Here is a 23217-nt window from a genome sequence, read left to right as displayed (position 1 = left end):
AGATTGCAGAATAAAGGAAAAGACTCTTACACTCAATTAGCTGCTATCCTGCTCCAGCCCAAGAGGAAGTAGCTGAGGTAAAATGGGAGGAGGAAGCGAGGCTGAGAGTTTGGAGTTTCCAAGTGTGTGTACATCACCTCCACGGGTCACTATATAAACTCAGGCAGCAAGAGACCTGGCCACTATCACTGCACCTACCACCCCTGAGGGCAGGAGCAGCCGGCCTAGGGAGAGCCACAGCAGAGAGAAGGGAGAGAAGACGCTCCCCAGCCTGCATCACCTGCTCCAAGCCACTCGGTCTTCCCACTGCTCCATGGATTCAGCCAGCGTGGTAAGGCGGCTGCCTCTGCCAGCTCTTACCCAAGGGATTCGCAGTGCCTGGGCAGACTCGGCACCCATGCCACTGTGGCTCTCCTGTGCGCGAGGCAGTGGCCAGGAAAGCTGAGTGGCAAAGAGGGGCAGGGGTTAAGCGGAATGAGCGTGGGTGGGTGGGTACGTAGCAGGCTATGCTCACACTGTAGGTTTGTGTAGAACTGTGTGTGTACATAGCTAGACACACTGTGGCGAGAGGTGTGTGTACATATAGAAGCTCTGTGTGTGCATGGTGGGGTGTGTGTACATATATCCACATTATGTTTGTGTAGAGCCGTGTGTGGGCATGGCGAGGGAGTGTACGTATGTACACTATGTTTGTGCAGAGCAATCTGGGTACATATATATGCTCTGTGTGTGTACATATATATACACACACACACTATGTGTAGAGGTGTGTGGGTACATATGTAAGCTGCGTGTTTGTGTGGGGACGGGGTGTATACACCTACACACTTTATGTTTGTATAGACCTGGGGGAATATGCGCAGTCCATTGTCTAGATGTTTGTGTAGATAAAAAGTAATGGCAGCGGTGACCGTTCTCCGGGCCGGGGGGATGGGACCGTATTGCCCCAGGAGTCCGGCTCATGGAGAAGCCGGCAATGATTGCAGAGGGGAGTGCGTTTTCTGGAGGTGTTCCCCCGGGCTGTTGCGGGATGTCCCTCCTGGAAAGGCCGCTCGGCTACACGCACTGATCTTCCCCCGTCTCTGGCCATCAGGGGGTGCTGTGCGCCCTGCTCCTGTTCTCCCTGCCAGCCGGCCAAGCCCAGAGGCGGGCAAAGGATCACCAGCGCCACCACCACCACCACTGCTTCAGCCAGGAGCAGCTGCAGGCTGGAGAGCTGCCCACCCACTTTGTGAGCAGGACCATGAAGTGGGACCGATACGCCCCCGTGCAGCTGGTTCCACACCTGGAAAAGATGCAGCAGGAAGGAGGCCAGAGACGCAAGCGCCAAGTAGATGGGTGCCCGGCTCTGCAGCTCCAGGCTACCGTCAACAGCGAGCCCAACGAGCGCTCCCTCTCTCCCTGGAGATACCGGTAGGCATGGGCCGCCCTGGCTGGGCAGGGTTTGCGTGGGCAGGAACCTTAGACAGTGATACCTGGCAGCATTCTGGGTCTAGCAAGCTTGAATAGGGGTCGTGCGGGCTAGTGAGCTCAGCTCTCCTGGGCTCGAGTCTCAGCTACTCACCCCTCCACTGTGGCCCTGGAGCAAATCTCGCCAGCTGTTAAATCTCTGCAAGAGAATCACAGAACAGACCTGTTGATTGTTTACACCTCTGCCATCCCCTGCAGCCAGGGCAGGGTTGGACTCCCCTCCTGGTACTTAGCACTGATGCACCATTAACTACTGTCTCCCTTCCTGCCCTGGGAGGGAGGTATTAGTGTTCCCATTTCACAGATGGGGCAACTGAGTCCCCAAATGTTCATCGAAACTCTTTCCTTGAGTCCATCCAGTAGAAACAGGCCTTAAATAGCCCTGAACAAATCCCAAGATGGTGCAGCGATGTGGAACTATCTACTGAAGGTACTTCCATGGCCCTGTCCCCAGCGCATCTCATGTAGTTATCCTCATGCGCCCCTGTGAGAGATTGTCCGCATTGTACAGGCTGGGCCCTGAGATGCTAAGTGACTTGCCCAAGGGCATGCAGGACATCTGGGGCAGAGCTGGGTGAATGGAGATGCTTGGAAACATTGCTCTGGAGCTGGGCACCCGGAGCTCTCACTGACATCAATGGGGGATGGAGAGTAGCAAGCTTCTGTGCCCCCTCCTCCCAAGTCACACAGGAAGGGGTAGTTCACGCTTCTAGCTCCCTGTTAAGGCGTCACCTGTGCTCAGAGCATGGCAAGGCAGCCAAGGAGGCTGCCGCCAGTGGGGATGGGGGCTGCATTTAACTCTGCCTCGCCCAGAGCATGGCGTGACCCTTCTCCTCTCCCGCAGCATCGACGAGGACGAGAACCGCTACCCGCAGAAGCTGGCCTTCGCCGAGTGCCTGTGCACCGGCTGCATTGACGTCAAGACGGGCCGGGAGACGTCCTCACTCAACTCTGTGCCCATGCACCAGACCATGATGGTGCTTCGCCGTAAGCCGTGCCCGCACAATGCCAACCCTGGGATCTTTGCCTTCGAGGTGGACTACATCAAGGTGCCAGTCGGCTGCACCTGTGTCCTCCCCAGGTCCAGCGGCTGAGCACGTGACAGATGCTGGAGCAGCCGAGCTCCCGTGGAGCCAGCTGGTTTCCAGCATCTTAACCTCAGACCCCTACTGTGACCATGTCACACCAACCAGTATGTTTGTTTTAAAGCACTTACTATTTATTTCAATTGTAGGCCCTATGGAACCGTTTCCTTGTCCCTAGCGAGACCCGCCCAACCAGCTAGCTGTCCTGGGATTTGGATTTCAGCCTGCCACCTGGTGATCCTGAAATCCAAACCGTTAACTGCCAAGGTTGAGCTCCAGGTGCTTTGCAAGCTGGAAATGCAGTGAAAAGAGCTGTGAATCCTCATGCTTCAGGGCATCACCTGACTGTCAGCTAGAGAGGTCAGGAAGGAATTTCCTCCTGGCTAGAGTTTTGCACAATTAGGTGCATCTCTTGAGAGGCGAGAGGGAATGTATTCCTTCCTCTGAAGCAACTGGCAGTAGCCACAGGCCACTAGCCTGCTGGAGGGCTCATTCTAATGCTCTTATGTTTATTACAGACCTCATGCCTAGCTGGTCCTGCCTTCTTCCCCACGGTAGCTAGAAGGTGCATGTGATGGGAGGAAGAGAGGTCATATGGAGCTAGGCAAGCACGTCTTCCTTGCTGATTGCACACATTGTGCCAGGCGCTGCCTTGGGGTGCTCTCTAGCAGAGAGCAGGCCAGGGCTCATTTTTCTTTACAAAAATCCCCCAAAACATATGACATTCCAGCCAGAAAAGCCTGGCAAGAAAGGCTGCACAGCGAAGCAATGGCCAGGGGGGGAGTGCCTCCATAGCCTTAACTCTGCCCTGCAAGAAGCAGTGCGTATTGACTAGCATTGTTCTTGCTACTTCACTTTGCAGCCTTAAGATGCTCTGTGGGCCAGGGACTCGCCTGTACTTTCCTATCAAACCCAAGCACGCTGGCTGGCCAGCAAGCTGTGACATGGAAAAATCAGGCCTGCTCTGGAGCCCAGCCTGCCTGTGCTCTGCGCATTCCCAGCCCCTTGGTAGACCTGCAGTCCCCTGCAGCCGCCCTTGACGCTGCAATGCAGGGAACCAAGGGCTAGTACAAGGCTGCGTCCTGCCCAGATGGCCCTCAGCTGGGCCGAAAGGGGTCGGGGCCAGCCAGCCGTGATGCTGATTTGTTCTGTGTATTTATTGGTTATTTATTTATTTCTATTTGATGGGAGATGCTGTCCCCAGAGGTGGACGTGCTCGCTCCCTTGTAACCACGAGGAGGTAATGCTATGGCAATGAGATGCCGGTGATACTGTTCCCCGGTGGGGAGGGGCTCACTGCTAGGCCTCCTCCACCGAGAATCATTGTCTTTGGCAAAACACTGTGCCAGATCCAACCCCCTGGTCTGTCTCACACTAGCCACAGCCTGAGTCTTGCACTGGAAATCAGGCCTGCCAAGTGTGACATCAGTGACGGGTTCTGGCCATGCTGGCACTGGGCAGTGCCTATAGTACCTCATGAGCAGCAACATGCCCTTGAAAAGCAACCCCTGTGGCTTGTAAAGAGCGAAGCAAGTGACCAGACGTGTGCTCAGTCCCCACAGCGTCGGGCCAGCCCGGCGTCCAGCAGGAGCCAAGACGGGGCCAGTTCTTTTGCACCAGCTGCTGTTGTTGCTTTTGAAAGTGGCTAGGGGGCGCTCTCCCTCCCCAGCCCTCCAAACTACAGAGGGGAAAATCTATTTATTTAAGCTCCATTTATTGTCAATTCTGGTGAGTGTGTGAAAAGACCTAATTGTTGTTGTTGTTATTATTTATGCCAAGCCATTATTATGTATTGTGTCACTGTTGTGCTGCGCTATTTAATATTGCCTGGATTGGAACGGTGCTGATTTGTTGAAAGCCGCTGATGTAATTTCTGTGGTGTGGGAGGCTGGGGAAGTAGCAGAAACACCAGCCAATAAAATTTGATTTCTCTGTGGAAAGTGTCCAGGGCTCAGCCTTGTCTGTTACACTGCCAGGCAGTGGTGACATTTTGTCCATCTCCCACGGCGATGCTAATCAGCTCCCAAGCGCAGACCAGCCCTTGGGTAAGGTGCTGCCTCCCTGTGCGATTGCTGCTGGGAAAACACCCCTGGCATAGGAGCGCCCTGTGGGGCTGACCCCTGCAACCCTGCTCTGCCCCCATCAGAGCATGGGAAGTGCGAGAGGGGGTGTGGCCACCACACTGAGTTCTGGGGGGTTCAGTGCAGCCCACCACCCCGCAGCGAGGCTGGGAAAAGTTCGGCACTCAGCTGTGCTGCCCAAGAGGGCATCAGTGAGGTTTGGGGTGACTTGGGGAACCGCTGTTGTCATTTGAGGGGGAGGCGGGTCTAGCACCTCTACCCAGGGTGTGAGCTCAGCCGCTGGCACGTGCTTCTGGCTGCACCAGCCCGTGCCGGTGAGTGGGGACAGGCAGGGTATGAAAAGGAGAGAGCCGGCTCAGCCCTAAAGGAAGGGGCTCCGGAGGCCACCCGAGGGCTGTGCCTGATGAACAAGGCGAGGAATGACAGGCACAGCTTGGCGTGCTGGAACTCTGGCCTAATTAGGGAATGACCTAATGAGGGGGTTGGGCCAATCCACCCAGGGCGAGCCGGACCCTGTCTGTGTTTGTGGGGGCTCAAAACAGTGAGCCCGACGCCTGGGCTAGGCCCTCAGGAAAGGGCAGCAGGGCTCTGGGTCAGGCTGTCCTTCATCGGTGCATTGAGCCCACAGCCCAGCGCTGACCCCACCTGATACACATGTGCACCTGCTCCGGCTTCCCCTCCCTCATGTGCTCCTGTCCAAGCCCACTATCGGCCTCCTGGCCTACCTGGTGTGACGTTATTGATATAAACTGGGACCATATAGAACATGGGTTGCAACCAAAGTCCTGTAGTGGCACCAAATCTTATATAAAGGGGGTCATATAAGGTGTCCAAGACCAGGTTACGGGTTACTGGTTATGATTATGCTGTCTGTATCATTTTGTAGTTGAAGTTATAAGTATTGGCTGTATACTGTCTGTATTTCAAACTTATGCTGTGTTACTGGGAAAGATCCCAGACAAGTGGGTGTTAGCTCTGCTTAGCCTGCTTGATGGCCCATTAAGGACCATCAGCTACACAATTGACCCATTGAGAGGAGGCAGATATGCCTTATGACTCAGCAGGGTGTGCAGGAACTGGCCCATGTGACTCCCGACTCCATTTTGCTGTAATTTTCCACAGTAAGAACAAAGACGTGTTCTTACACCTGGAAGTGCCTATATAGGGCTGATGCCTCATCGCCATCTTGTCTTCAATCCTGCTTCTTACCTCTGGAGGGACTTTGCTACAAACTGAAGCTCTACACAAAGGACTGATGACCCATCCCAGCGGGGGATGTTCTCCAGAGACCTGATTTGAACCTGCAGTTTACTCCATCACTGCTACAAGCCTGAACTAAGAACTTTGCCATCACTGTATGTAATTGATTCCATTTAACCAATTCTAGCTCTCATCTCTATCTTTTTCCTTTTATGAATAAACGTTTAGATTTTAGATTCTAAAGGATTGGCAACAGTGTGATTTGTGGGTCAGATCTGATGTGTATATTGACCTGGATCTGGGGCTTGGTCCTTTGGGATCGAGAGAACCTTTTTCTTTTACTGGGGTGTTGGTTTTCATAACCATTCATCCCCAGGACGGGTGGCACTGGTGGTGATACTGGGAGACTGGAGTGTCTAAGGAAATTGCCTGTGTGACTTGTGGTTAGCCAGTGGGGTGAAACCAAAGTCATTTTTGTCTGACTGGTTTGGTTTGCCTTAGAGGTGGAAAAACCCTTAGGGCTGTAACTGCCCTGTTTGAGCAATTGGTCCTGAATTGGCAGTCTCGGTTGGGGCCCGCCAGAACCAAATTGTCACACCTTGCGCCAGCGACTTTTCGCCAGCGGCCTCATATGGCACAAGCATGATGCAGCGGGGGTGGGGGGGGGCTACGTTACAGCGTTCGGGCACCGAAAGGCTCCTTATGGCACCCTAGTTATGGCCACGTCCACTGCGATGCTGCGGCCACCGAAGTAAGTGGCCCATTACACTGACATCACGATGCTATTGCGTCACTTTCACATTGGCGTAGGCAGGACGCCGCAACATCTATGTAGACCCTGCGTGACTTACATCGGTGGTTGGTGGTCAGGCCCAAGAGGGCTCAATCCCCCACCCCCAAGCCCTGGCGCCAGCCCAAGCTGTCAGCGGGGTGCTGGGGGTCACAACTGTGCGCACGCCCCAGCCCCTGCTACTGCCTCCCACTAAGGGACAGCAATAATACACTTCCTGCTGTGAAATGGAAGCCTGGGCTGGCAGTACCAGGCCTGGTGTGGGGGTGGGGGAGCAGTGCCGGGGGGTGTGGGGACCACAGCTGTGAGCCCACACCCAGCTGAGAAGCTCAGGCTGCTGTGGTGAGCAGGTCCAGGTGTGAGCTGGTGCCCAGCTGACAGCTTTGGGGCCGGGGAAGTGGTGGGAGGGGCAGTGGTGAATGGACCAGCCCCCTCTCCTCACTGCTGTCCCATATCAGTGTTCTTGGGGGGCGGGGGGGTGCGTACACTGCCAATAGATGGAGCGTGTGTGGCTGTGCACCACTACGTTAATTACTGCGGTGGCTGTATGGCGACATGCCTTAGCCAAGCCCAGAGCCTGCGCTCCATACCGGGCCATGTCAGAGTCCAGAGCACCAGCTGGCGTGGCTGACCTGCCAGCCCAGAGCATCCAGCCATGTTTGACCAACGCCACAGCTCCCGCACCCTTATTACCTGGCTCTGCGCCTCTTTGAGAAGCACACGTTTGACAAAAGCAGGCCCCGTAACCAGCACGCCATGAGACTGCACCAGCATGTGTACCCAGGCTTTCCCGCGCAGGAGGCGGGCGTGCTGGGAGCAGAGCCGCAAACGGCCAGCCACATGCTATAGAAAAGGGCCATGAGACGTGTGTGTTTTGCCATTGCTAAAGTCTCTAGGGTTTATTTCTGTTTGTGCCGCTGACTCCGAACAGGGCCAGACTGTGGCAGGCATGGTCACAGCGGTACCCTGAATGGGTCATGGGGCCCTTTCGTCTGGCATGGTTTACACACTGGACCGTGTTGCTGTGAAGTGTCTGCTGGCGATGGCCCCAACCCTGGTATAGTGCTGGCCTTAGTGACGGCGGGGAGACGGTGCTAGGACATACCATACAGTACTTTGCCTCAGATGGCTTAGTACCCGGCTCTCTCTCTCTCTCTCTCTCTCTCTCTGTGTGTGTGGGGGGAGGGGGGGGGCTCGTGCAAGCCTCACTGTCACTGGCATGAATACTCAGGTTTGTCTTGTTAGGGCTACAGTCCAAAGGGCATTAGGCACCTGTCACCTCAGTGGCTAAATCCCAGAATCAGGTCCCTGCTCAGCAGCCACTACACATCATAGACCCCTAAAGTCACATGGCGCCTCTGGGTCTGTCGCTGTGCAGCCTCGTTCCCAGCGGGCCCGACTCGCACGCCCCAGAGCACGGCACGAAGCCAGAGGATGTCCTCCCCACCCCGCCGCCACTCCTGGGTTGCCCATGGGGGGGTGGGGGGGGCGGGGGGGGCTCATAGCTCACCTACAAGCATGGGCTGCAGCGCCCGGGGAGGGGGGGGGGGGGCGGCAGCCTCCCACATGACTCAGCCCAGGGTTAGGGCAGGCAGCTGGGAGGGCCCTGGGGCTTTTGCCGCCCTCTGTTTGCAGGGGAGGAGGGATATGAAGTAGCCTCTGCCCCCCCCCGAACCCCCGGGTATAGACTAACCTGCTGTGGGGCTCCTGCAAGCAGGCCTTTGATGCTGTTACAGGGTGGCTAAGGCAGGGCTCCCACACGACTCTGTGTGTGTGTGTGTCTACCCAGGAGGCTGCAGCCAATTGGGGGGAGGGGGTACATGCAGTCGGGAGGGCGGGGGGGGGCAGCAGCGAGCCCCGACCCTCAAGCCCCAGTACAATAGCTGCCAGAGGGCCGCCTGTGGAGCGGCAGGGCAGCACGCCCCAGAGCCCAGCAGTTAAGACACCAACTGGAGATGATGGGGCGCAAGCCCTTCCGGTGGGGGGGGGTGGTCTCCCACTGTACACCCCACCCCCAGGGTTAAATGCTAAGCGGCAAAGGAGGACAGTGTCCTAGGCACTGCGAGAGGCGGTGCAGCCCAGACCCCAAACTCCCAGAGAGCGGCAGGGCTTAGTGCGCACCCCAGTATCACCCCCCCCCGGCTGGCTCAGGTGCCCGCCCCTCCCCACCTGCCCAACTGCTGACATGGTACCTAAGCCCAGTGTCTACGTGTGCGGCTCTGAGGCAGGGGCAGGTACCCCCAGGCAGAGCTGACAGGGCCACAGGACGGTGGCCGGGTGTGTGGCCAGCCCACAGTGCCGGCACCGCGCTGCGTGGGGCACAGCCCAAACTCCTGGCACACCAGCTCTGGCACAACTGCTGCGCGGGTCCTTCCTGCCATGATCCAGGCCGTGATGCAACCAGCCTGGTGCAACCCTGACATTTACAATGGTGCCACTGCAGCACGGAGTGCTGGCAAAAATAGCAGCGGTGTGAGTGGGTTGAGGTCAGGGAACGGGCTACAGAGCTGGTGCAGGCCAGCCCTGCCTGGGCAAGGGGAGGACGGGCTAGGCCCCCGAGGGGAACCTGGGGTGAGTCATGGCTTGGGCACTGATTTTAGTCTGCTGCAAGGAGAGGAGACACTAGCTGCCTTGGGGGATGAGAAGGGAAACCTGGCTCATTTCCTTCCAGGCCACAGTGCCGTTCACCTGCCAGACACCAGTGCTGACCCAAGGTCAGGGGGAGGGATCCACTGGCCCCCCCCTCTGGCCCGAAGTGCCCAAGACGGTTGCGCTGTGCCAGCCGGTCAGTGCCCCATCTGAACGTAGCAACCAGGGGCTAGCACAGCCATGCCCATGCGGACACTAGCCCCACATGGGAGCTCACTGGCCCTCAGGGACCATGGGCCAGCTGCCCTCCCCTCCATGGTGCCTACTGCCCATGCACCATCCATCCTGGACCCATGGGACATCAGCTGGCCCCTCACCCCAGCATCCTCACTGCTGGCCAAACCGGGCCTCGCCCCAGGCAAAAACCAGGCCTGGGCTCCACAGGCCTGCGCTGCCCACCTGGGATGGGGGAAATCCTAGCACCTGTCCCCCCCCGCCATTCCCCACATCACCCCCCTGCCCCATCTCGGCTCCCGCTGCCCTGACAGCTGGTGCTGCCCTGGCTGAATAGCAGCAAGCCACAGCGCCCCCTGCAGCCCAGACCCACCAACTGCGGCACCAATTCAACCAGACTGGGACCTTACCCGCAGCATAGCCCCAGTGAGCGGGGGGGTTCCCCAGCCCCAGGCGCCTAACCCTGCTCAGGCCCCAGGGGAAGCCCCGCTGCCTCTGGTGCTCTCCTTGCAGAGGGCTGAGGAAGGACCCCTTCCTCCTCTGACCTGGCTCTTTGACCACCATCCCAGCACCAGCCCCCACCCCACTCTCTGCCTCCCCACCCACCCCCAGCCCCATCAGGCAGCCAGCAGAGGAGGAGAGTGGGCCTGGAGCTGGGTGAGAGAGACACTCCATGCAGGAACCACACTCAACCTCCTCCCAGCAACCCCTGCCTACAGGAGCCCTTCCTCTCGCAGAGATCCCCTTGGACGCTGGGCTTCCCCCAGCAGCCAGCACCCGCCTCTGCCCCCCATACCCTGCTGGCAAAGCCAGAGCCAGGGGAGCGAGTGACCACTTCATGCAGCACCCTGGCTTCTCCGTGAAGATCTTGCCCCTGGAGCTGCCCTGGCTTGCTGAAAGGGGCTCTCCTTGTAACCCGTGCTTTGAGGCTGGCCATGCCGACAGTGGCTAGCGCCTGAGGAAATGCAGACGCGGCGCGGATGGGATGCACTGGTACCCGAAGGGGATGGGGCAGGGTCCGGGCAGCTCAGCACCAACAGAACAACAAGGCGAGATGGAAAATGCAAGGCCTGGGTGGTCCTGCCTGGCTGCACAACCCGTGCCCCGGCCAGCCACAGCCCCATCCCGTGCAGCGAGATCAGAGATTGCTTCACTCGTTTTATTACGGTATCAAAAGGAGACAATCCAACGAAGTGATGTCATTCAGCATGACCACACCCCCGTACAGGGGAGGGGCCCAGCAGGAGACAGCCCCCCCTGACCCCCACATACCCCAGTGGGCAGAGTGGGCCCTACAGCCCTCCACTGTGCAAAGGAGCACCAAGGCTGCTGGGCTCTGTGACGCCAGGGGGTCCTGAGTGGGCTGTAGTGTGAAGGGGTGACAGGAAGAGGACTAGGCTCTAGAACTAGGGGGGAACTGGCTGTCCGGGGGGATGGGGAGCAGGCTGGACCCTGGGAGGGAGCATCTGTGAAGGGGGCATCAGGCTACGGAGCTAGCAGTGGGGGCGCCCGACTGCAGGCAGAGCACGGGACTGACGTGTTACTCTGCCTCAATAGTGACCGGGATGGGATTTTCCTGGCCGGCCACCTCTGCTGGCGGCTTCTTGCGCGTGTCTGCGGGCGGCCGTGGCGGGGGCATAGCTGGGGGCTGCTTGATGGTGCCTCCTCCCACCTGCGGCCGCTCCTGGGGCTTCTGCTCGATGGGGTTCCACTCCTCGCCACGGATCGCAGCCTGCAAAGCAGCCCCCACAGGGCCGTGAGAGCCGAGTCACCCCTTCCCCAGCCCCTCTCCAGAGAGCCTTCCTCAGGCCCAGGGCAGAAGCAATGATGTTAGGAACCCATCACACAGCTATCACCTCCCACCATCTCCCATTCACACAACGGGCGCCTCTGCCGGCCAACCTAACTCCATGCACCCGGGAGGTTTTTAGGGACCCTGAACGCTCAGCATTTGAGTTAGCCAGCAGGGGGCACTCAGCGCCTGGCAGAGAAACTTCTCCATCAGACCTAGGGAAAGCAAAGGAGACTATTGCATCTCCTACCTTCCACCTGACACCTTGCCAGCTCTGTATGAATATTAACTAATTAACCCCTCCTGGGGGCCTGTAGCTCAACACCATCCACTTTATTGATGGGGAAACTGAGGCACGCACCGATCCGGTGAGAAGCAGTGGCAGCTAGGACACGAACCCAGGCGTCCCAGTCCCCTGCTCTAATCACTAGTCCCAGAAATGGAACCCAAGAGTCCTGTCTCTCTCATGCTCTAACCAATAGATCACACCACCAGGGGGAGGGGGGGGGGCAAATAAATTCCTGTCAACTATATCCCTGGTTAAAGCAGAAAAAAGATGAGAAGAGGCGTGAAACATGCAGGGGGAGTAGAAAGACAGTTGCCGCCTGGTGCCTTTCTGAGAAAACCAAGCCCCCAAGTGCCTGCTCTGTAGCAATAAGCCCCCAGAGGGCTAAGAAGGTAGGTGAGGTGACAGCACTGGGTACTTACCAATAAATAGATGGCACTTGCTATACCCAAACATGCCGTGCCCAGAATGGTGGATAACAGGAAACCCGCTGGCACTGCAAGACTGAGAGAGAGCAAGATTTAACTCCAACCAAAACCTTTTAAGACAAGCCTCCAAATAAATTAAGAGCAAAGGTTTGTGGGTAGCGCACCAGGGAGGTGGTTCTCTCTGTGGATTCTGATGCGTTCTGCAGAATCCAGGCTTTCGTTTACCCAGAAATCTGACGTTTCCTCAGCTGGTGAGTCAAATCCCTGGTTCTCTCTGTGACTGGCGAGACAGAAAGAGCCCGTCTGCTATGGGGGAGATGGCACCTGGCACAAGGGGCACAGGGACAGGCTGGGTAGGGTGCCAACCCCAAATCTCCAGCGTGGGTTTAGCAGGAACAGTTCACTGCCCATTCCTGGATTCTCCCTGCTGTAACCTTTGGGGGATTGTAGCAGACTCTCCTCCACAGCCTCAGAACCAAACCCAAGCCCCGCACACTACCCAGGAGAATTCCTGAGCGGGCGGAGCAGTCCGTTCACATAAACTCCCTGTGAACTGAAGCTGGGGAGATGCCCGCCATTTGACATCCAGGAGGCAGGAATGGACACAAAACCAGCCCTGCCAAGAGCAATGGGTGGCTTTGCATCCCCAAATCAATGAAATCGTCTCACGCTTCCCATTCTGAAGGCTGGCAGAGCACATCCAGAGGTGAAAGTAAGCGGGTACGGGCCGGTATGGAGGAGGACCGGTGAGAAAAGGAGACTGACTGAGGGAGGGAGAGAGAAGCCTGCTCCCTGCATAAGAATAGTTTAAACTCAGCTGTTCCCTGATGGTTCAGCCCCCAGGGCTAGGTTTCTGGCATCCTTGTTCATTTCACTCACAGTAGCTTGGGGGAGGGGGTCGAGGGGAGGGTGTGTTTGACCGTGGCAGGGGCAGTCCTTGTCTGCCCCTGGGAATGAGGGGATCTCTCCAATACTAATATACACACCAAATACAAGCATTTGGCTGCTCAGCTTAAATCCAGAGCTAATAAAAGCAGGTGGAAGGGGAAAACTCACTGTCACATTGGTTTCTCGTCTCCTCCCTCCCCCTCCTCCAGCCAGGCTGCAGACAAGGCTCTGCATTCCTCCCCATTTCCCGCCCCCCAGCAGAGGTTTTCCTCTAGGATCTAGCTTGCAGTAAGGACACTGGCTGAGATGCCTGCTGCTGCTGCCTGCAAAAGAACAGTTTAAACTCAGCTGTTCCCTGTGCAGTTCAGCACCCAGAGTTAGGAGCCGTTTCTGGCATCCTTGTTAATTTCACTCCCAGTTGTTGTTGGGTGTGTGTGACCATGGCAGGGGCAGTTCTTTTCTGCCTCCGGGATGAGGGGATCTCCTAAACACAATCAAAATCAGGAACCATTTCCAGGTTCAAATCTATCCCATTCCCTCCCAGCAGAGGATCATGGTTGTGATGTCCAAACTGCTTGCAGATCCTCTTTGAAATGTTACTGTTTAAAAAACACAACAAAAAAAACCATGGAGAACATGGTGGAAAGATGCGTCATGATGATTAGGGTTTATTTTGGGCAAAGTAATTTTTCTGATGCATCTAAAGATTCACAGGGAAAGCAAATAGCCCCCACAGACAAAACCACAAAGGGATTGGAGGGGAAAACTGAATATTCAGGGAAATTATTGTGCCTCTTTTGAAAGAAATAGTAGTTTTCATTCCAATCCACCCTCTTTATATATTGATTTAAACACCTGAAATGTCCTTAGGACATCGGGTGCAATCTCAGATCTCTTTTTGTTTTGTCCTGCCTGCAGAGTGCAGAGTCTGAAATTGACAAAACTTTCTCTAAATATCTTGTATATTTCATGAAGGCTATTCCAGTTGTCCTTCATTCACCCCTGACTTCCCCTCGCTCCCCAGCTCCCTCCCTGGCTGGCTGGCTGTGGTTTTTGCCTTGGTTACTTACTCCTTGGCAGACCCAGCCCAGCGGCACTTGCTGGCTGTCTACAGTCAGCAGCTCACAGGGGCCGGTTGCTGGGGTCGCTGCTTGTCGGTGGCAGGCTGCAGCTGCATTGTTTGTGACACATTCATACACATACACATACATACAGTCAGAGGTGAAAGTAAGCCGGTCCGGTCCAGCATACCGGCAAGAGCCAGTACACCGTGCTGGACTGCATCAACTTCCACGGTGAGGCTAAGATTTAAGATTTCCACAACACTGACTTCTTGGCCGCAGCTGACATTTAAAGGGCTCGGAGCTCCCGCCGCTGAGGGCAGCCCACAGCCCTTTGAATCCTGGCCACGGCTCCGGCGACTGGGCTGGGGCAGGGATTTAAAGGGCTCCAGGCTTCCCTCAGAAGCAGGAGCTCTGGGCCCTTTAAACCCCTGCCCCAGCCCCGCAAAGTTCAGGGTTCCCCCTGGCGGCCAGAGCCCCGGGCCCTATAATTTGACCCTGAGCCCCAGGGGGCTTCCAGCCACCTCTGCAGCTGGGAGCCCCTGGTTGATTTCAAGGCTCTGGGTCTCCCAGCCACAGCTGGTTCTCCAGGGCCTTTAAATCTTGAGAGGCCACGCCTCTTCCGGATGAGGCCATGCCCCCCTCAGGACTCCAGCAGTACCAGTAAGTCCTGTAAGTTACTTTCACCCCTGAGCACATCCCAAACTCCATGCAACGCACACAGCCCCACTGAAATGCAGCCACCTCTGGGGTGGATGGCAGCAGCCCACGGTGACACTCTGTGTTGTCTAACAGCAGGGGAAAGGGAAAACTTTGGGCCAGATCATGGGAGAACCACTGCTTAAAAACAAAGAGTCTTGGGACAGTGTACACAGGCGTTCTCATTCACCCAAAGCTGTCGTGGGCTCAGATCGATGTTGGAAGGGTGACAGTTACACTGACCCTATGGGGATCTGACCCCATGGCGAGAGGGGATGAGGGATTTCAAATCTGGTGCTTACGGACAGAAGCCATCCCCTCTGGCTATGCACAACCTCTTAGTGCCACCACTCGATCCAAGCCGGGCTGGGTCTCACTCGGGATCAGGCATGTGTGTACTGAGACATGGTTAAATGTAACCCCGGGTAGGAGCTGGCAGTGGAGCGGACAGCCCGGGCTGCGAGAAACACACACACGACTTACGCAGCATGCAGGATGGCCCGGACGTAGTAATTCCTAGTGATCGGCCCAAAAACCTTCACCACGGCTGTCAAGTACTTCTGGCCACTGCATGGGGTGGAGAGAAAGAGAGTGCACACAGGGAAGGGGGGTCAGAAAGGCATGGGATTCCCACAGAGGATGGGGCACATGACACAGAAGGGCAGCCTTCCCTCTGCTCCCAATCACATGCCCTAGCCTGCCCTGTGTCGTGCCCCTCTCTCTGCCCCCTCTATCCTGATCAGGATCTAACATGCTCACCCAGGCAGTGGAAAATCTTGTGGGAGCGCAAGAGTCTCCTCCCACCTGATCACCAATGATCAGCGAACAGGCAATGACCTGCAGCCCCTGAACTGCAATGTGACAGGGAGCCAGAAAGGGCAGAGAAAGCCCTGCTGCTATGGAGGGGGTCAGCACCCTGGACATGAGGCTGCAGGGCTGCGATACCCAGAGACACAAGCCCAGTTCAGCCACTCCAGCTCCCTTACGACTTCCTCTCCAAACCCCCTCAGAGTCCCTCCAGCTATGAATTCAGGGCCATGGCTGCATTTTGGGCTTTTAATCCCAGCCAAGCCATGCTTCACTGCCATGGAAACTCCCCAATGCTGGCAGGGTGAGACCTTATCTAGCAAGCCGTCCTGCTGGCAGAATAAAGCTGTTCAGCCATGTGTCATAACCCCCATACTGCTCGGACATTCTCCTGTTGGAGCAGGAGGAGGCACATTTTGGCCCTTCTAGGCCTGAAGAACATAGCAATTGCCAGACTGAATCTGACCTAAGGTCCAGCTAGCCCAATAATGTGCCTTCCACCAGCACCAACTGCTTCAGAGGAAGGGATGAGAAACTCCATCGTGGGCATTAAGGATCACCACGTCCACAGGGGAGAGTTCCTTCCTAACCCTTGTCAGTGAATTGCTGGCTAATGCCCTGAAGCATGAGGATTTATCGGGTTTGATCCAATCTAATCTAACTACAACTGCTCTTTTCAAGACTGCCCATGTCAAAATCCCATTTTTAGGACCCTGCTAAGCTCTTCTCTTGGCCTTAATATCATGTTGCAGCGAGTTCCACTGGTTACTTCTCCATGGCTTAAGACATCATTTCCTTTCCTCAGCTTTGAGCATATTGCCTCTGCTCTCCATGCCATTCCATTGCCAGGAGGGGCTGCAACATGAGGTGTCAGTTTGGGCCTGGACTGAAAGCCAGAAAATCCCCTTTGCAAGATCACCCCACCCACACACACAGCTGGAGGTGAAGGCGGGGGAGTACTTACCATCTCTCCATGGTGGAGCCCTTTTTCCGCTTCCCCCGGGGATACTCCAGCAAGCAGACGAAGACCCCAGCCGCTCTAAGAGGGCAAGTCAAGGAAAATAGCTTCTTAGCGCCCCCACCCCCTTGGTCTATGCAGCCTAACTGGAGCAGCCCATAACGTGCAGCACAGACCCACGATAGCCCACGGGGTCAAGAGCAGCCTTTTTCCGTCTCCCTCCCGCATTCGCTGCCTGGATGGGACCTCGACTGCAGCATCCGCCCTGGGGAACTTCCGCTGCCAGCTGCAGCAGCCTAGGGCTGGCCAGTCCAGACCAGCCCATCAAATCCAGGATCCCACCTGTGGCTGTGGACAATGCCTGATGTTCCAGAGGGAGACAAGAAAAAGCCCATAATGTTGGCCAGCTAAGCAATGACAGGCAGAGGGTAACAACAGCTGACTGATCCCAGCAGGGGGAAGGGAAGGGAGAGAGGAGATGAGTTTGCCCCTGAAGCGTGAGGATTGGAGACCCCTGCTTTAGCACACAGAATCACAAAGGTTATTAACCAGTGGACAATTCCCCAGCCTCATTACAAACCCAGCCACAGAAGGTGGGCACTTCAAGGGCTAAACCATGGAACTCGGCTAGTCAGTTTCACTGTTTGTTTATAATAAGTTCCATTTCCGGGTTCCAATACACTGGCCCCAAAGCGGCTGCTTTTGGGTTTCTAGTACCGGAGGGGGAGAGGAGTTGAAATGCCCCACCCCAATCTCTTCATTTTGACTTTGTGACATTGCGAAAGCTTTTCCAGCGACTGTCAACCTCCCGACAGCTGGCACCCTTTTAAACCACTGCTGCGGTGAGCAAACCCAGGACGACGCAGCCTCAGGAGATCTTCGTCAGTAAGATGTCTGGGGAGCCTGGGGCCAGATGGCGGTTCTGGAAAAGGATACATGGCATAGGCAGCAAACGGCCACCCTTTGAACTGAGCGGCTACCGCCACCACCCCTCCCGTCACTAGAACTAAGAGACAAGGGAGAGAGAGAGGAGGAAGTTAATAAATCAGAGTGAACGTCCCCATACTCTGTCCTAGTGGTACCCACCAGCTGATCTCCTCTGTGCCCAGAACAGGCTCTGTCCCCATGTTACTCTGCTCCATAGCGATAGCTAATCCCAGGTCTAGCCATTCATTGAGCGCCCCACATGCCATGCCAGGTCGTTTCTGTCTGTTTACAGAGACACGGTTCTCATGCATTAGCGAAAAAGCCCCCCACGCACCGCAAAGCCTCAAACTGCCCCTGCTGCTGCTCCCTCCCCCAGCCAGTATCACACCACAGACTGAGCCTGGGTAAGATTTTAAATCAAAGCCTCTCCCCGGGAAGTAAGAGCCAAAAACAGGACCCAACCTGACAGAGTTTTTGCCATCCGATCATGCTGAAAGAGGTCACTTCAACTTGTGACAAATTTAGCAGGAGAAATAACAATCCAAACACACTCTGGGGCTCAACCCAGGTCAGTTGGACACTCATTAGAGCTGATCTTTGCACCAGGGAGTCAGACGCCACAAGCGTCACTGTTTGGTCAGTTACACTCCAGCCTCTGGCCTGGCCAGGGCATTTCAGCACAGCCCCGGCTACGCTGGTTTCAATTCCACTTGGGCCAGCCACCATGGACAGGAGAAATCACCTGCAAACCACCTTCAACCGAAGCTGAAGGACAGATTTAAATGTAAGAACGCCACCAGGATAGAGGGCACCATGTGTAGCTGCGTCTGGCACGCTGGGGCGGGCACGTCACTGCAAGGGAAAGTGACACCGAATGGCCTCGGCTGGAGCTAGGGTTGGGGTGAGGCGGCAGGAGGGTGAGGAGGGATGAACTTGGGTGAGAGTTACAGGGAGCACTTAGCCGTAGGCATCAGTGGAGAGGGCCCCTTGAGAGGGCATCCACCTCAGTTACTGAAGGGACTACACTAACCCAGTATTAGAATCCAGAATTAGAGGAACCATCACTGCTTGGGCACCTGCCCGGAAGTGAGTCCTGTCACGAGCCAAGCATTGAACCCAGCTGGATTCTTCACCAGGAAGAGGAGGAAGAGACTTGGCGGGTTACCCAGACACCCTGGCTGGGAATCAGCAGGGGGACTTTCCCAGGGTGTTATGAGAAGCCACCAGCACAGCCAGAACCTCTCCAACTCACACAGCAAGAGCACAGCAGAAAACCCCACTGCCAGGCTGGCCCTCCCAGCGAGAACACAGGAGCTGGGCCCTGAATGTGCCGGATAGCAGCAGCTTAGCAGGGCATTTTCACATTGCCCTAAAGCAGAGCCAGTTTTGCAGGAGTGGTCCCTTGTGAAGGTCACGTGTCCATGGCAACCTGGGCAGGAATGCAGCTCTCACTCTGGTCAAGCCAGTCCAGAGGTGGCTTTTTAAAGCCCCAGCTAGTGCACCAGTGATGCCCACTTTGCACTCTCCCATCAGCCAGGTCAGAGATGGGAGCAGAGGGACAGAAGTTGCCTGGCTCTTTACTCACTGGACTTGACCCAGACCAGCGTATTTGGCGTGAAAGCCCAGAGCCAGCCAGAGGGAAGGTTTAGGTCTAAGGGAGGACGTGCTACTCTCAGAGGCAGGCCCAACCTTAAGAAACTTCCTTGTTTCCCGCACAGCCCACCACATTCTTTCCTTGCTTAAAAACCCAAACAAACCCAGCCCTGACATTCCCCTAGCCTCCAGCGGAGGAAACTAACCCTGCCGCGCAGCACTCGCGGTAGGGCGTGATTTCTAGCTGAACAAACCAAACAGCCCGGTTGCCAGGATCCGTTCACTGGATTTGGTTCCTTTTAGACTAACAGAAGCCTCAGGATTTTTTGTGTCTAAGCAGAAAAAAATATGTCCAAAAGGCCCAAGGCTCAGTAAGTAACTTAATCTTCCCCCACCCCCATCTTCAACCCTCTCTCATCCTCCCCAAGGCATGGCCCGACTTGTGACCCTTAAATGCAATGCCCCCCCCCCCGCATGTTTTGGGGCCTTTCTTTTAACTTGTTAGGCGTGCCTAATTTGCAGTTACCACAGCAGAGCCCACAACTCAGATAATCCAGCAAAGAATCCTGTGGCACCTTATAGACTAACAGAAGTTTTGGAGCATGAGTTTTCGTGGGTGAATACCCACTTCGTCAGATGCATGTAGTGGAAATTTGCAGGGGCAGGTATATATATATATGCAAGCAAGCTAGAGATAATGAGGTTAGTTTAATCAGGGACACTGAGGCCCTGTTCTAGCAGTTGAGGTGTGAAAACCAAGGGAGGAGAAACTGGTTTGCCAACTACAAAACCAGTTTCTCCTCCCTTGGTTTTCATACCTCAACTGCTAGAACAGGGCCTTCGCCTCCCTGATTGAACTAACCTCATTATCTCTAGCTTGCTTGCATATATATATATATACACCTGCCCCTGGAAATTTCCACTACATGCATCTGACGAAGTGGGTATTCACCCACGAAAGCTCATGCTCCAAAACGTGTTAGTCTACAAGGTGCCACAGGATTCTTTGCTGCTTTTACAGATCCAGACTAACATGGCTACCCCTCTGATACTTAACTCAGATAATGACATGCATGCACCGCTAATCAGGTGCCAATCACTAATTAGGCACACCACCACGCAGTTACGCAGCTAGCAGGTATAAGGATTAAAAGCCAGGTGCTATAACCACGCCTGCTTCAGGCTGTAAACGTGATGGATTGAGAAGCAGCCTTCCCTGCAGACAGGCGAGTCCCTCACTGCCAACTACAAGGCACCTTGCGCTGAAGCATCTGGCACTGGCCGCTGCCAGAGACAGGCTCTCAGACCAGATGGACCCTCCGTCTGATCCAGACTGGAACTCCTACGCGCCTGGCCCCCAAGACGTGGATTTTGCATGCAGCGTTGCACATGTATAAACTGGCCATTTGCGGCTTTGAGTTCCAGGCTGGTGCTGGCCTGGCAGCTCCCAGCTTCTTCATTTATCCACAGCTCCTTTGTTCTGCACTCACGTCCCCATCGGCACATGCTGGAGGCACCACCATGGAGGTGGCAGGAGACAGAGGGTACCACACCCCGATCGGGAGGCTGACTGCAGTGTGCATAGGCAGAACTGAGCTCTCTTAGATCAAACCAGCTCCCTAAGAACAGCAGCAGCATGGGTTAGATGCCCCAGTACGTGCCCAGGCGAGACAGTCCGTGGGTGTCCTCCCAGACACACTGCTATTTTTAGCAAGCTAGCTCAGGTCTATCTACCCTCCCTGCTGCAGCACCGACATACCCTGAAGGTGAAATCCCAGTGCCAGCAACATTGGCAGGAGTTTTGCCAGTGACTTCAATGGGCCCAGAATTTCACCCCCAAGGCCAATCTTTCCAGCTACTGGTTTTAAGCCTCACTGCCCGCATGGGTGTCAGGTTGATGGTGGATTTTGTGATGACCAGCTGTCCACGGGAACTAGACCGTAAATGTAACTTGGTGGCTACAATCGCCTGATGGTAAGAACATCCAGTAACCAAGAAGCAAAAGGCTCCCATCTCACCCCTCTCTTCCCACCAGCCCTCCCACCCACTCTCTCTCCACTTCCAGCGAGTTCCACAACAATTGAAGTGTTACAATGATGCCGTAATGTCTCTCTGGACGGCAGCTAAGCAAAGTTCACATCCACGTCACGGCTGGGGGATAAGAAGCTGAGGTGCCAGCAGGGCAGATCTAGTGAATTTATACATTGGAGCAGTGGTTCTCAACCTGGGGCCTGTGGGCCGCAGCTGTGTGCTGACGGGGCTCCATGTGACATCCTCAGGGCCAGACAGGTAATACTGGATGCGGCCCGCAATGAGAAACAGGTTGAGAACCACTGCACTGGAAGGATCCCAACTCCCAGCTCAAGAACACTTTGGAAGAAAAAATCCCTGTACAAACGCTCTTCCCAAGGGACTCAGCCCCACGGCCTGGCTCCACTGCCAAGTGTTACCATATCCCCGTGTCGGCACAGGGTGTCCTTCACAGTGTGAATGCTGCTATCCCAGGATAAAGGTGCCGTAGCAGTAGGGGTGTTTGTTTCCCTTCCTGCGCGGGAAAGCTATACTGGTTTCAAGCACCTTTATCCTGGGGTAACTGCATTCAGTGAATGGCAGCTCTCTCATGTGAGCAAGTCCCCAGTTTACTCACATTTCTATAGAGAAGTGAAGTTGGTGGCGCAAGCCCTGTACCTACCCTGCAGTGGGAGTTTTCATGAACATTGTATTACCAGATGCTAATCAGGCCAATGGAAAAGACTCATTAAGCAAGAGGAGAACAGAAGAAATACAGCCCAGCCGCTTCCTTCCCCTTTCTATTCTTTTCACTTCCTCACCCTCAGCCCCAGCCACTGGGGACGCCCAGAGCTGCAGGGGGATGGGTGCTCACCCAGGCTGGGGAGGAGATGGTCTCCGGTGAGGAACACAGCAGCTTGGGAAATGCCCGGACGAGGAGCGGGCTTTGCTCATCACAGACCCTGCAGGGCAGAGGCTCCCTCCCCCAGGAATGACCCTGGGGAAAGGCAGCCACTTCAGACCTTCTCTTAAACCGGTGATTCTCAGACTTTTATACTGGTGACCCCTTTTCACACAGCAAACCTCTGAATGTGACCCTCTGATAAATTAAAAACACTTTTTAATATATGTAACCCCATTATAAATGCTGGAGACAAAGCAGGGTTTGGGGTGGAGGCTGACAGCTCACGACCCCCATGTAATAACCTTGTGACCCCCCAGAGGGGTCCCAACCCCCATTTTGAGAACCCCTGTCTTAAACCCTACCCCACAGCTCCCTGCCCACTGCCAGCCCTCCCATATCCCCTCCTCAGCTCCCTGCCCACTGCCAGCCCTCCCATACCTCCTCCTCAGCTCCCTGCCCACTGACAGCCTCCCATACCCCCTCCCCAGCTCCCTGCCCGCCCTCCCATACCCCCTCCCCAGCTCCCTGCCCACTGTCAGCCTCCCATACCCCCTCCCCAGCTCTCTGCCCGCCCTCCCATACCCCCTCCCCAGCTCCCTGCCCACCCTCCCATACCCCCTCCCCAGCTCCCTGCCCACTGCCCACCCTCCCATACCTCCTCCCCAGCTCCCTGCCCACTGCCCGCCCTCCCATACCCCTTCCCAGCTCCCTGCCTACCCTCCCATACCCCCTCCCCAGCTCCCTGCCTGCCCTCCCATACCCCCTCCCCAGCTCCCTGCCCACTGCCCGCCCTCCCATACCCCCTCCCCAGCTCCCTGCCTACCCTCCCATACCCCCTCCCCAGCTCCCTGCCTGCCCTCCCATACCCCCTCCCCAGCTCCCTGCCCACTGCCCGCCCTCCCATACCCCTTCCCAGCTCCCTGCCTACCCTCCCATACCCCCTCCCCAGCTCCCTGCCCGCCCTCCCATACCCCCTCCCCAGCTCCCTGCCTACCCTCTCATATCCACTCCCCAGCTCCCTGCCCACTGCCCGCCCTCCCATACCCCTCCCCATCTCCCCTTCCTACCTCCTTCTCCACCCCACCCCCAGCTCCCCTTAGCCCAGTTCTCACCCCCAGATCCCCCCTAATCTCCATCTCACCCTCCCCCTTCTACCCCCAGCTCAGTTCCCCTCCCCTAATCCCCGATTGCCCCCCAGCTCCCCTCCTCCAACCCCCACCCAGCTCCCTTCTCCTCACCCCCCAACCGCCCCCGCCCCCGCCCCCGCCCCACTCACTGAGCCCGGACGCCAGCGCCTGCTCGTTGGCCCACATGGCCCACTCGATGCGCCCCATGGCTGCGCTGCTGCCGGCCGGGACACAGTGCGCCCCGCACGGCTCGGCTTCTGCCCGCCCCGCTGCCGGCCACGCCCCCCG

The 23217-nt window shown here is 56.3% G+C and overlaps 2 protein-coding genes across 2 annotated transcripts; one reads left to right on the top strand and one right to left on the bottom strand.

Moving 5' to 3' along the window:
* Positions 1–313: 313 nt before the first annotated feature.
* Positions 314–2564, top strand: IL17C (interleukin 17C). The gene is made up of 3 exons (XM_050922629.1): positions 314–331; positions 1094–1413; positions 2315–2564. The coding sequence occupies exons 1-3, from the start codon at positions 314–316 to the stop codon at positions 2562–2564; spliced, it is 588 nt and encodes a 195-aa protein (XP_050778586.1).
* Positions 2565–10594: 8030 nt separating this feature from the next.
* On the bottom strand, positions 10595–23177 carry LOC127034114 (cytochrome b-245 light chain). Its single transcript, XM_050922628.1, has 6 exons — positions 23079–23177; positions 17305–17374; positions 16375–16449; positions 15087–15170; positions 11950–12031; positions 10595–11181 (listed from the first exon to the last, which is right to left on the bottom strand). Exons 1-6 carry the CDS (start codon positions 23134–23136, stop codon positions 10990–10992), a joined length of 561 nt encoding a protein of 186 aa, XP_050778585.1. The 5' UTR covers positions 23137–23177; the 3' UTR covers positions 10595–10989.
* Positions 23178–23217: the final 40 nt, after the last annotated feature.

This window comes from Gopherus flavomarginatus, chromosome 14, assembly GCF_025201925.1.
Source record: "Gopherus flavomarginatus isolate rGopFla2 chromosome 14, rGopFla2.mat.asm, whole genome shotgun sequence".
NCBI classification, from domain to species: Eukaryota; Metazoa; Chordata; order Testudines; family Testudinidae; genus Gopherus; species Gopherus flavomarginatus.
This window is presented reverse-complemented; position numbering and strand designations above follow the sequence as displayed.

Excerpts from the sequence above, each read along its gene's own strand:
- LOC127034114 (XM_050922628.1), bottom strand. The coding sequence starts at position 23,136 with ATGGGGCGCATCGAGTGGGCCATGTGGGCCAACGAGCAGGCGCTGGCG. Across the intron at positions 16,450-17,304 it reads CCGTTTGCTGCCTATGCCAT|AGCGGCTGGGGTCTTCGTCT; the intron begins GTATCCTTTTCC and ends TTGCCCTCTTAG. Across the intron at positions 15,171-16,374 it reads GGCTCCACCATGGAGAGATG|TGGCCAGAAGTACTTGACAG; the intron begins GTAAGTACTCCC and ends CACCCCATGCAG.
- IL17C (XM_050922629.1), top strand. Across the intron at positions 1,414-2,314 it reads CTCTCTCCCTGGAGATACCG|CATCGACGAGGACGAGAACC; the intron begins GTAGGCATGGGC and ends CCTCTCCCGCAG.